Here is a 13,510-nt window from a genome sequence, read left to right on the forward strand (position 1 = left end):
ATTTGCCTATTTGTTTGTCTGTCTGTCCATCCATCCATCTGTCTATCTACCTGCCCACCAACCTACCTACCTCTCTACCCATCTATTCATTCATCCATCTATTAGTAGGATTATTGATGTGACTTATAAGTTTCTATATTTTCAATACTTTATAATTCATTATTATATTTAATTAGTGCTCAGATTATCCCAGATTCAGCTAGTAGAGCTCCTTCAAATTGGCTCCTGTGTCCTTCTGACATGCCAATATTTTTGAGTATTTTCTTACTTCTGGCATAGCAAGATATTTCAGTCTCATTTTGTATATACCCTCTCCCAGTACAGGAGCCAGCCATTTCTTGATGATCCCTGGTTCCTTTTAGTAGGGAATGGTATTCAATACTAAGATCCCAAGCATTAGGTTTCATAGCAATCTTTAAAGTAGATGGTATTATCCAATATTACATATTTAAAAACTAAGCCTTAGAGAGGTTAAATAACATGCTCTAAGTCACACAGCAAAAAAGTAGTAGAAACAGGATTTAAACCCAGGTCTTTCCATCTTATGCATCATGCTCTTTCACTTACACTGTAGCCTGTCGTCATGAGTCTCGTCATCTGGTTTTCTGTCTTTCTTTTTTTTTTTTTTTTTTTTTTTGTTGAGACAGAGTCTCACTTTGTTGCCCAGGCTAGAGTGAGTGCCGTGGCGTCAGCTTAGCTCACAGCAACCTCAGACTCCTCGGCTTAAGCGATCCTACTGCCTCAGCCTCCCAAGTAGCTGGGACTACAGGCATGCGCCACTATGCCCGGCTAATTTTTTCTATATATAGATTTTTAGTTGTCCATATAATGTCTTTCTATTTTTAGTAGAGACGGGGTCTCGCTCAGGCTGGTCTCGAACTCCTGACCTTGAGCGATCCACCCGCCTCGGCCTCCCAGAGTGCTAGGATTACAGGCGTGAGCCACCGCGCCCGGCCTGTCTTTCTTTTTTGAATGGTAGTTCTTAGTCTAAACTGATGTAAAAGTTTTTAATCATTTAATTTTTGCAGATAAGAAAAAGATCCTTGAAATTAAACATTTATGCTGTGGACACTGCTTCCAAGAACTTGAAATGGCAAAGCAGGAATGTCAAGATCTGAAAAGAAAACTGGAGAAATGCTGTAGGCATCTTCAGCATTTAGAAAGGAAACACAAAGCTGTAGTGGAAAAGATTGGAGGTTAGCATTTAAGGTAGCACAGCTACCAGTATGAATCTCTTTGATCCTTGTCGACATGTTCAAATGTGACATTTTAGTTAATGTATGTACTGATTCTCTTTTGGGATTAATGTAAACTAATTTGGATCTTATCTTTGCTAACCAAATTGTTATTACTAAACTCAAAAGAGGAAGATTTCAGCTCTGATTAAAAGGTCACATTTCTTTCTTCCTTTCTTGATTGAATACATATTGTAATATGTGTCAAGTAGTATTCTAGGCACTGGGGATATAGCAGTGAATAAGTCAGACAACGTTCCAGTTCTGATGGAGATGTAGAAAACTGTGTTGCCTTCCTTCAAGAAGCTTATGGTTAAGTGAGGGAAACTAGAAACAGATTGATAAATAATGTAACATTGAGTGCTATTGGCAGTGTGTTATATATAATTTCAATAAGAAAGGATGTTAATTCAGCCTCTTATTAGAGTTAAGGCATGTTTGACTAAGCCTTGAAAAATGCAGGTGTTTGCCAGGGAGAAGAAGAGCATTCCAGGCAGAGGGAAGAGGCATAAACAAGGGCATTTGGGTCCGGTCTGGCCTCTGTCCAGTCCATTCATCACAATGCTGTCAGCGATATTTCAGAAAGGGATATCTTCTGCCATTTCCCATTGCTCTTCTGAGAAAGGGAAGCTATTAGGCTTAAATGGCTATTCCCTCTTACCTTTCACTATCCACTTACATCCTGTGCTCTATACTCTTTCCATCTGAAATGTTTCAGATTCCTGAGCTGGTCATATTTTCTTTTACTGCTGGACCTTGCATATGATATTGTCACTCTATCCTGTACTTTATCCTACCATTTACTTTTTGGTCTAACATTCTAGGATTCAACTCAGAAGATGCTTCATCTGCAAAGCTCTGCTCAATTTTCGCCAGTCTAGGTGCTCATGTGCAGCCCTATTGCACTTGGCTCTTCCTCTGTTACTTGTATAACTGTAACCATTGTATATTTTAATTGTTTAATTACTTGCCTGCTTACTCCAGACTCTAAGTTCCCTGAGGATAAGGAACACCTTATCTTGTTCATCCGTGTAGTCATGTTGCCCACTACATACCAAAGAATAAATGTTTGATTACTTAGCTCTTTAGTAGAGGCCAGGAGAGTAAATGAGGTATTTGTCCAACTGTAGATATAGATACAATACAGCCATTATAAAATTTGCTGAAGACCAAGAAAATTTGTTTTACATAATAAAATGACAAAGGAAGTTGGGCATGATTATTATTTATAAATAATAATATTTGGTGTCATAAATTGTGATCATAAAATAGTTATTCTATGTAGTGCTTTTTGAAGCTGATATCTTCTACAATTCATAGACTTACAAATAATCCAAGAAAGTTGGTACTTCCCTCAAGATAGTAGCCTGATAAAAGGGATCACGGTCAGAATTTAAGTCAGTAGTTTTATTTGAAATTTTTTCTTAATATAAATCTATTAGGTGATATCTTTGCTATTGCTTCTTTTTTTGTTTCTTAAATTCCATTTTCTACTCCCTTGGTGGTATTTATTGAAAAGTGATGGAGTAGGAGTGGATAGTTCAAAAATATGTCAGTCAGCAAAGAGAATAGAGTAACTTTGTTCCCTAACTCACAGGGTGTGTTGAGAGGGTGGCAGAGTAGGAAACATGAGGTGCCATGTTCACATTTATTGAACATTGGTATTGCCAGGCTTTGTGTAAGGTGTTGTGCGTTTGTTCTTTTATTTCTATTATAATCTCTAAGGTATGTAATATTATCCCTATTTTACATGTGAAAAAACTCAGGTTCAGAAAGGTTAAGTAATTACCGCTCCTTTAACTGGTAAGAAACAGAACTAGGATTTAAACGTATGTCTCTCTGACTCTGAAATTCATGCTTTTTCCATCAGACTACATGGACTCTGTCTCCTTTTTAAAAGTTCAAAAAATTGAAAATGTTACGTAATTTCTGAAAATGGCACCTACTTAAGGTTAATTTTCTTTTAATTTTATATTGAGGTGCTTGTTCAATGATCATTTATATGGGCATAGACTGTCTACCAGGATCCATGGGGAGCATGGGATTAGGAAACCTAGTAGGTTTCTATGGCTCTTAACTCTAGCTGGAAAACGAAGTACATGCATATGAAACCATTGGAATCCAATTCCAGGACAGTGTATAACCCAAAGCAAGAAGAAGATGGAATACAGATTTTAAGTGCTGAGAAAACAGAGCAAGGGACTGATCAGACTAGCGTTTATCAGAGAATAAATGACACCGGAGAGCAACAGGAAATCACACAGTCTCCTCTGTAAACATCTGTGTTGGGAACTTAAGGGAAAGGAAGTCTCAAACAAAAAAATCAACTGACCGATATACTATAAACTTTCTTCTATAGAAGAGAATAGTAAAGTTGTTGAAGAATTAATAGAAGAAAACAATGACATGAAGAATAAATTGGAAGAACTGCGAACACTTTGTAAAACACCACCAAGGTAGACTTTTACTATTTTAAAGAAACCATTTATTTCTAAGTACAAGTATCTTTAAATTTTTTAAAATATAAGTTATTATTTTGTTATACAGCAAAAAGTATAAAAAAGAAGAAAATCTCCCAAAACCCTATTCCCTGAAGATACTGTCTATTAACTCTTATTTTATATCAGTTAAGCCTCTTTATACACAAACACCATGTGTTCAATGTGTTTTAAAAGTTGAAATTATTGTATAAGGTATTTTGGAAACTTGTAGTAACTTAATAATTATTAATTATTAATAACTAATTAATAATTATTGACTTTATTAGATGAGCATTTCTTCATGTTATTAGATATTCTACAGCATGCTTTTCAATAGCTGCATACATTTTTATCACGTGGATTTACCATTTATTTAAGCAACTACAAAATGTAAGTTTCTATTTTTCCCCTCTTTTCAATGTTTGTACAGAGGAAATCCTTTTATATGAAATTTTTAGCGCATCTCGGTTTATTTTATTAGAATATATGGATACATATGTATTTTTCAAATGATGTTTTTCACTTACCATCTCTCTTTTTGCCATCTTTGGTTTGTTTTTAGGTCATTGTCAGAAGGGGCTGTTGAAAATGCTTGCCTGTCATGCAACGAGGGGGCCTTGGAAGAACTTCGTGGGCAGTACATTAAAGCTGTGAAAAAAATTAAACGTAAGTCCCTAAAGAGATGCCCAAGATTTTAGGGATGGATTGGGCCATTTTTATTGTTGGTGTTAAATGTAAACTCAGAGTTTACAAGAAGCAGTGTTTTTAGGGAATTCTCCAAACTGCCTTATTCAATCTTAGAGGAGATTATTGATATCTTTTCAAAATTATGCAGTAATGGATCATTTTGCCCAAATAATATGTTTTCAACGTGATGTGAGAGTAATGTTATTTTTATATTGTTGATTATCCTGTTTCTTTTTTGAACACTAGTATTAAAATAAAAATTTAATACTCTTACAACTTACAGCAAAGAAAATGTTCCAAGTTTTAAATTAGCAATTAATTATTACTTCCTACCATAAACTTTTAAGGACTGTGGGAGTGGATCTAGTTAGCAGTTTTTCTGTTGTTTCCCTTTGTTATTTCCCATAGCTGTAAATTTGTTTATCAAGTCCTTGTCAGGTCAGGTGGCACCAGCATATCCTGCAGAGCATTCCCCTGGTGTGTGTTTTCCCAGTATAGAATACTTCCTGGTTTTTAAATACAAAATTGCATGGAATAGATGTATGTCCCAATATATTAACCTGTGTTTATGTAGGAAATATGTAGATTTACCTCCTAAAATTACATGCATTTTTAACAAAAAGAGCAGAGGAAAGGTCTCAAGTTTCAAATATAATTGGTAGATAACAGAATCATATGTAGCTGTTGAGAAAGAGCTCATTTAGTATCAATAAAGGGGATTTACTTCTCAGCTGCTGCTGGTGTTAACAAAGGGCATATTACTACAGACAACTTGTTAAGAATCTATTGTTTGGGAGGTGAAATTGTAATATAATAACTTGTATGTATGTGTGTATATTGTATTTTAGTTATATTTCAGATACTTGTATTGACATGGACTCCATTTTATTTTTTCCCATTTCAAATAATGAGAAATAGTCTCCCATTTAGTGTTTTTGTATACAACAACAGTGAATTTTCAGATGCTTACTCTCATTAAGAGGGAGCTTCCTATATGAATTGATATCCTCAATATAATAAAGACGGTAAAGTACTGGATGTAGGAGGAAGTCTTGATTTAGTTAAAAAAAAAAAAAGTTAGCCTTAACTAATTGTAGTCCCAGTCAAAGCTATGTTGAGTTAAAGATAAAAAGAGAACGTGAAAACTGTGAGCTATGTTAATATGTAGATTTCAGAAGGCAACAATCGTCTACAGCCGTACCACCCTGAACTTGCCTGATCTCGTCTGATCTCAGAAGCTAAGCAGTGTCGGCCTGGTTAGTACTTGGATGGGAGAAGGCAACAATAAGTCTTATCACCCTCCTTGCAGTCACATTTTGTAAATATCTCTCCTGTATTGTAATAATTATATTTAGTTAGAGCCTCAATATGTGCTGCAGAAATGGTAAAAGCAGAGGTATTGCAAATAAATAATAAATAATGGAACAGGGATTTTCAGAGCATAAGAGAATGAATCTCTTCAACTTATATTGCTTCCTTTTCTTCTTTCAGTGTCTGCTTTTCTCTTCCTTTCTGCTTTACCTTTTCTGTATATTTCTTTTCTCTCTCCTCTTGAAATATGTAAGTTTCCATGCCTCATATTTATGGTATTTTCTTGCCTAAGTATTTTAGAGTATGACAAAATTTCTCTGGGGAATAAGCCATGTTTCCTTACTATATGTAAGCTGTCATCATTACAAAAGGACTTCTAGATTATTTTTCACTTGAGTCTACCAAAATGGTGATCTAAAATATTCCATTTTAATAATTGTTGATAGTATAATGTTTAAACTATACCTCCAATCACTTCATCTCCCAGAAAATTGGTTTGAATTCTGTTCCTCCTGTTTCTGAAAAAGTGCTAATAAACATGTATTTTGTGGGGATTTCCTCACCCTCTGTAGGAGACATGCTTCGTTATATTCAGGAGAGTAAAGAAAGGGCTGCAGAAATGGTAAAAGCAGAGGTGTTGCGAGAACGTCAAGAAACCGCCCGAAAGATGCGCAAATTTTATTTGATTTGCCTCCAACAGATTTTGCAGGATAATGGAAAAGAAGAAGGGTGAGTTCAGTCTGGACAAATAATGTGTCCTGAGAGTACTAGGATAGCACATTGTCATTTTCTAAGCATTTTCCTTGACCACAAAATTAACTATTTCTACATGATCAGCCATTGGGGGTTAAGAGAGGTTTATGGCTGTGCTACCCTAAATGTTGGCAGAGCTAATAGGAAAACAGAAATCCCAGGGCAAAAGAAACTCATTTTTTCCTTTAAACTATATTAATTTAATTCTGTGGAATTTCCCCACAGAGCCGAGAAAAAGATTATAAATGCTGCTAGCAAACTTGCTACAATGGCAAAATTGCTGGAAACACCTACTTCTGATAGATCCCAGAGTAAAACTACACAGTCAGGTATGTCAAAGTGGGTGACTTGAATGGTTTTTCTCCTCTTCTTGTTTGGCTATTTAATATAATATTTTCGGTATGAAGAAGAGCAGAGAATGTAAGGAATGAGAGTTAATTTATAAAGTTGTGTATGTTTTACTTAAACTGCAAATTTATAATAAATCGTATAGCGTTTCCAGTTCAGGTAGGCAGACTGAGCATTTCCTTCAGCTTCCCATCACTGCTTCCATCCCTAGAAATGATAGAAAAGATTTTAACAAATAAAAAATGAGAAAAGGAAGAAATTATAACTGGGTTTTAAAAGGTTGCAATGGATAGACCAGAAGCTATAAGAAATTCTTTAAAGAAAGAAAACAGTATAGGATTAAAGATGGAAACCTCAGTTCAAAACCACCAGAAGATGACAGCCACAAGTAGGAGCAATATCAAAACTCCTGCCTATATGAAGGTGGTATGTTCCAGGAGAAGGAACAGACCTAGGAGATACCAATGGAGTGATTAGCTGATGTTCTAGAGCAACAGCAACCAGCTGGACTCACCCTCTCTTTATTTCTTTTTCTCCCCTCCCTTCCCCATCCCCAGTATTGGGCTGGGCAACAGCAACAGGAACAAGAGTCTGGGGGCAGAACAGGGCACCTATGCTCCAGGTGGCTAGCCGTATCAATCGGGCTGGGAGCCCACGTGCCCAGAGTACAAGCTATTAGATCTTTCTATCCTGCAATCCATTCCATTCCCCCCTCACTTCCCTCCCAAACTTTTTAACCAAGAGCACAAACAGATATGGTATTCAGTATATCTTAAAGATAAGTATTTAATCAAGAATCATTGTATATTTACAGAAAGCCATTACCATGAAAAAAAGACACCAAACTATCAACAAAACAAAAAACCCAATAGAACTTATATCTAAGGAAATAGAATTAGTAGACCAAACAATAGGACCTGAGAATATTAGAAAAGTAAAATATTCTTAGATATAAGAGGATATGGTAAAGCAAATGAAAAATACGCTTTTTACTGTTTCCAAGGAGAGGATATAAATACTGTGAACACTAGCCATTGCTGGAAAGATACAGGTTTAAGTATGTGCATTAAAATTTAAGAGTAACTACAGAGAAATAAAAATAGAATATACCACCTTAAAACTGGAAAGGGAAATACTTGGAAGAAAATATTTTCAATCTAACAAAATCAGGAAAGAAGGAAAAAACTAGAAAGCATGGGTAAATAGAATATAATAGTAGGTTGAAACATCAATCACACTAAATACAAATAAGTTAAACTCACTTATTAAAAGACCACAACTTTCAAATAGGGTTTTAAAAATTATGGATAGTTGCTATTTTTATAAGAAGAACACCTAAAGTTCAAAATACTTGGACAGAGAGGGAGATACCAAGGAAATGCAATTTGATATTAGATAAATTATGCAATAAATACAATATTAGGTAAATTAGAATTAGCATTAAAAGAAACAAAGGTGATAGTTCATAATGATAATGGAACAGTCTTCCCAGAAACTATGAATTGTTTCTTTCTGTGTATAATAACAGCTTTAGAATATGTAAAGTAAGAACTGAAAAAAATACATGAAAAAAATTGGTTAAATACTCAGTCACACTGGGAGATTTTAACATATATCTGTAGGGAAATGGAGTTTTTTGAACCTTTAGAAAATTTGAAGACTCAGTTGTTCAATTGTTCAGGAATCCATGAATCTGATGTTGGTAAACATTCCTTATGTAGAAGCACAAATGTTGTTTGTATAAATTTTGCAATGGTTATGTGAACCTTAAGTATAAAAGGGTAGTGGCATGTAACAAGAAAATAATTTTCTAGGTCTGGTTCAACAGCATGCAAATAACGTCCCCAAAAGAAGCAAACACTTTTCATGGACTCTAGGGACCAAGGTATACTACTCTGAGATACAATGCCTCTAATTCTATGCTGTATGGCTGCTTTGCTGTTGATCAGATTTAGTGTCCTAGCCAATTAAATCGGAAACTTTATTTAGCTTTTACAGAAGTGTGTGTGTAGGTGTTGGGGGGTGGGTGGGGTTCTTTCAGTAAATTCTCTTTGTCAGAAACTCCATACTTAACATCAAAATAAAAGCAGGATTGAAAACATTGTAGTTGGCTCTTGAAATGCTGTAACATCTGTTGCAGAAAATGTAATAGATCAGGTGGATAGCAATAGTATACCGGATTTCAGCAACTAAATTACCAAGCTTTATCTAGTGAATATATGTGAAAGAATATTTTTAAATATCCAGCATTGATGTATTTTCTTTAAGAATGATTACTATATATGTATTCTTTGAAAATACATAAAAATGTAATTTTTTTTCTTCTCCTTAAATGTGAATTTTCTCTTAATTTTCTGTTCCCCTAATTTTCTGTTCCCTTGCATATAGTAGCACTGCCCCTGACTTCAGAGATGCTGACTGGAGTTGAAAAATCAAAAAGAAATGATGTGAATCAGAATATACTACGTTATGTTCAAAGCAAATCAAACAGTGCAAAGACTATCCCCAGAAGTATGTGTGAACAAGTTCCTAAGAGGAAGGCTGCTTGTAACTTACGAAGGCTGTTAGAGAACTCAGAGCGTGGGAACATAAAGCACGTGGGTTCCAAAGAGGCACATTCCGACTTTCAGTTTGGGGATAGTAGTTGCAAGCACCTAAATGTTTTGCCAAGGAATGTTTCTCCTGAATTTGTCCCTTGCGAAGGTGAAGGAAGCTTTGGTTTGCACAAGAAGAAAGATCTATTCAGTGATCCTGGTTCTGAATCACTTCTGCATTCAGTCACGCACCCTTTTCTTGGAACCTTTGGAAATAAAACCTCACCTAGATGTACCCCTGGTCTTTCCGAATCAGGATCCACACATATAACCTCTCGAGATCCTAATGAAAGACCTGGTTTAAAAGTATATACATGTAAACCAGTAATGGAAAGTGAAAATGCTGCGTCTGAGAAAAGTCAAGGTTTGGGTATTCAGGAAACTCCTGTAAAGGATGGAGGGGACTCTGGTGACTCCCTGAGCTGGCCTTCCAGCAATGCAACTCTACCCTGTGACAGTCATGAAGTGTCATTTGTACATGGTAGGCCACAGGGAACTCTGGACACACTAGGTGAATCTGTTGATTTCAAACAATTTTCGGTAACCAATTCTCTTTCCGTAACCAATTCAAGTACAGAGAAAGGTAATATGATTTGTCAACCGATGAAATGTCAGCATGATCAAACTCCAAACCTCTCAGAAGGAACCATGTATTCCCAGCCAGGGAAAATCAGTGTGACTCTTGGACACCCATCTCATCATAAGACAAACATGTTAAAGTCAGATTTCAAAAAACTGAGCAGTACAGTACCATCTTCAGTGTGTCGGCCGCCTTCAAGAAAATTAATTGCTCCCCTATCTAGCCAACAAGATAGTGGCTTCGATAGCCCATTTGTCAATCTAGACTAATTGTTATACAGTATTTATGAAGAATCATTAATATATTGACAAGAAAGCCAGGAGGGAAGATTTCATACTAAAAAAATTGTGGGCTCTGCCTATTTTGATATGTTTTAATAACATCTGTTATATGAGTAAAGTATTCTCATGAAATTATTTGAGGTATTTATGTTGCCTTAATCTTCTAAAGGCCCGATGGTGTATGTGTAATATGCTTCCGTATGGTGCTTGTATTTGTTGCTAAAACATCTATTTTTATACTTATAAATTGGCTCACTCCACAGTGTTAAATTATTTAAATAAACTTGGCATATGGTCTGTAGAATTGTTATGAATTATTTTATTCTGTTCATAATACAGAAATGTTATATTGATATCACATTTGAATTCACCCAGAAAGAAACAAACTTTGATTATTTGTTTGTATAAGGAGCCAAATTTAAATTTTGAAATTAGCCATGTTTAATGAGGTTATGGACTTAATGTAGGCATACTTTTCCTGGAAATATCTACCAAAATCTTGATTCTTGTTTTCGATTAGAGAAAACAGGTTTGCCAAGGTTTGCTACAAAATAGCTGTGTCCTGGGTTTATTATTTAAATTATCAGTCTGAAATTTTTTAGTAGATATTGGTGTTATTTCAAAACACTGTGACATCCAGGAACTTTGTCTCTTTTATGGTTTCACAGTTTTTCTTCAGTCTGAAATATTACTTTTTGAAAATTGAGATGATAAAGTTTGTCAGGTAGCAAAACATTTAAATTACTAGATTTTTACATTCATATGTAGTACAGAATTGGCTAATTTATTAATGCTATGGGTTGAAGCTTATAATTCTGAACTGAAGAACACATGCAGAAATGAATGACTGCGTAAATATCATTATTTCTAGATGAATTCTTTTGAGATTCCTAGAGATGAATGTGAACATTTTAGGTGTATGCTAGTGCTTCCTGAAAACAGTTATTATAGCTTTCTCTCATAGCTCTAACTCCAGCCATATTATGAACTGTATTTTAGGGTTGATCCTGTATATTTTCCCACTCAGAACTAGGTAACTTGGGTGGTGGTGAGGTAGACGGCAAGACACATCCTCCTCTTCCTGATAACTGTCTGTAAAAGGAAGAACCTAGAAGTGAAACTTCTAGGGCTTAGAAAGTTCTGTCACCTTGCTGGTGACCAGGTTTAGATAAGCCTAAAAATTAGCACCAGACCTCAGTGCTAAGTTCACATGCAGCTGTAGTAAGGAACAAACCGTCTTGTAAGACAATACAGGTCTTACCTGTATTCCTGAAGATACAATGCCCCTTCTCCAACAGTTGGGAGAAGAAAACTGTCACTCTAGGAAAACTTCTAAACCAGCCAAATTTATGTTTTCCGTGGGTCCAGTTGGTGCTTCATCATTTTAAGACCTGGGTGTTACTAAACTGAGAATCTAGCTCATTGCTCACCTACCTTTTTATCATTGTTTCAAATCCATAACAGTGATTTAAACCCTCAACATAAAGGTTGAAATTGGAAATTCTCTTGCTTACTACTACTACTTTTAGGGTATCCCGTATCTTTTTTCATACTCATAATCTCAATAGGATTGTTACTTTATTTCGTAAGCCCTATATCCAATCACCAAGGGAATTATGAGTTTATCAGTGTGCAACTGAAGGGACTACGCAGCCGAACTATGACTAGTGATTTACATTGATCTGAAAAAAGTGATGGAAGAGGGAGGGCGTGAGCCTCAGGGATGTCGGTGGTCACATAAATCTCATTTTGTTGTGGTGTTTAATCCTTTTTATATGTTGCTGGATTTCAGTTGCTAATATTATGTTAAGGAATTTCATGTGTATGCTCACTGGGGATATCAATCTCTTGTTTTCTTGTGACATGCAATAATGTTCTCATCGAATGAGTTGGAGTGTGCCCCTGCCATTGTTTTCTGAAAGAATTGGTGTAGGATTGGTATTATTTCTTTTTTATATATGGATGGAATTTACTAGGTGAAGGCATCTAGCCTGGGCTTAGTAGGGGGAGGAGGGAATTAAATAATAATTAATTTTCTTGTTATAGAGCTATTCATAATTTTCTTCAGTCAGTTTTGATAATTTTTGGGTTTTGAGGAATTTGGCCATTTCATCTAAATTGTCTAATTTGTTGACATAAAGTTGGCCATAGTATTCTCTTATAATCCTTTTAATTTCAGTAGGATTGGTAATGATGTCCCTTCTTTCATTTCTGATTTTGGTATTCTGTGTCATCTCTTTTTTTTTTAATCAGTCTAGCTAAAGGTTTATCAAGTTTGTTGATTTTTTTCCCCCAAAGAACTTTTGGGTTTTTAAAATGTTTTTCTATTTCCTATTTCATTAATTTTTTTTCCTTCTGATCTTTATTTCCCTCTTTCTGCTTGTTTTAGGTTTAATTCACTCTTCTTTATTTTATTTTTTTTTTTTTTGAGACAGAGTCTCACTTTGTTGCCCAGGCTAGAGTGAGTGCCGTGGCGTCAGCCTAGCTCACAGCAACCTCAAACTCCTGGGTTCAAGCGATCCTACTGCCTCAGCCTCCCGAGTAGCTGGGACTACAGGCACGCGCCACCATGCCCGGCTAATTTTTTCTATATATATATTTTAGTTGTCCATATAATTTCTTTCTATTTTTAGTAGAGACGGGGTCTCGCTCTTGCTCAGGCTGGTCTCGAACTCCTGACCTTGAGCGATCCACCCGCCTCGGCCTCCCAGAGTGCTAGGATTACAGGCGTGAGCCACCGTGCCCAGCCCACTCTTCTTTATTTTTAAAGTCAAAGTTTAGATTATTGATGTGAGACTGTTCTCTCCTGATATAGATGTTTAAAGCTCTGAATTTCCCTGTAAGCACTATTTAAGCTGCACCTCACAAGTTTTAATATGTTGTATTTTTTTCATTTAGTTCAGAATATTTTCTAATTTCCCTTATGATTTCTTTTTTTTTTTTTTTTTGAGACAGAGTCTCACTTTGTTGCCCAGGCTAGAGTGAGTGCCGTGGCATCAGCCTAGCTCACAGCAACCTCAAACTCCTGGGCTCAAGCGATCCTCCTGCCTCAGCCTCCCGAGTAGCTGGGACTACAGGCATGCACCACTATGCCCGGCTAATTTTTCTATACATATATTTTTAGTTGTCCATATAATTTCTTTCTATTTTTAGTAGAGACGGGGTCTCGCTCTTGCTCAGGCTGGTCTCGAACTCCTGACCTTGAGCGATCCACCCACCTCGGCCTCCCAGAGTGCTAGGA

The 13,510-nt window shown here is 35.9% G+C and overlaps 1 protein-coding gene across 2 annotated transcripts in view; it reads left to right on the forward strand.

Moving 5' to 3' along the window:
* The window catches only part of CEP152 (centrosomal protein 152), a 68,658-nt gene extending 58,348 nt beyond the window's left edge, over nucleotides 1–10,310 (forward strand). The window contains exons 21-26 of one of the 2 annotated variants that reach the window (XM_069460212.1): nucleotides 1,029–1,196; nucleotides 3,595–3,691; nucleotides 4,278–4,381; nucleotides 6,286–6,442; nucleotides 6,692–6,795; nucleotides 9,206–10,310. In XM_069460212.1, coding sequence (XP_069316313.1) covers nucleotides 1,029–1,196; nucleotides 3,595–3,691; nucleotides 4,278–4,381; nucleotides 6,286–6,442; nucleotides 6,692–6,795; nucleotides 9,206–10,257 — 1,682 coding nt within the window. In that variant the 3' untranslated portion in view covers nucleotides 10,258–10,310. The remainder of the gene's footprint in view (nucleotides 1–1,028; nucleotides 1,197–3,594; nucleotides 3,692–4,277; nucleotides 4,382–6,285; nucleotides 6,443–6,691; nucleotides 6,796–9,205) is intronic. The other variant, XM_069460221.1, reaches the window with a different exon arrangement.
* The last annotated feature ends 3,200 nt before the right edge of the window (nucleotides 10,311–13,510 follow it).

This window comes from Eulemur rufifrons, chromosome 2 (genome assembly GCF_041146395.1).
Source record: "Eulemur rufifrons isolate Redbay chromosome 2, OSU_ERuf_1, whole genome shotgun sequence".
In the NCBI taxonomy this organism is placed as follows: Eukaryota; Metazoa; Chordata; class Mammalia; order Primates; family Lemuridae; genus Eulemur; species Eulemur rufifrons.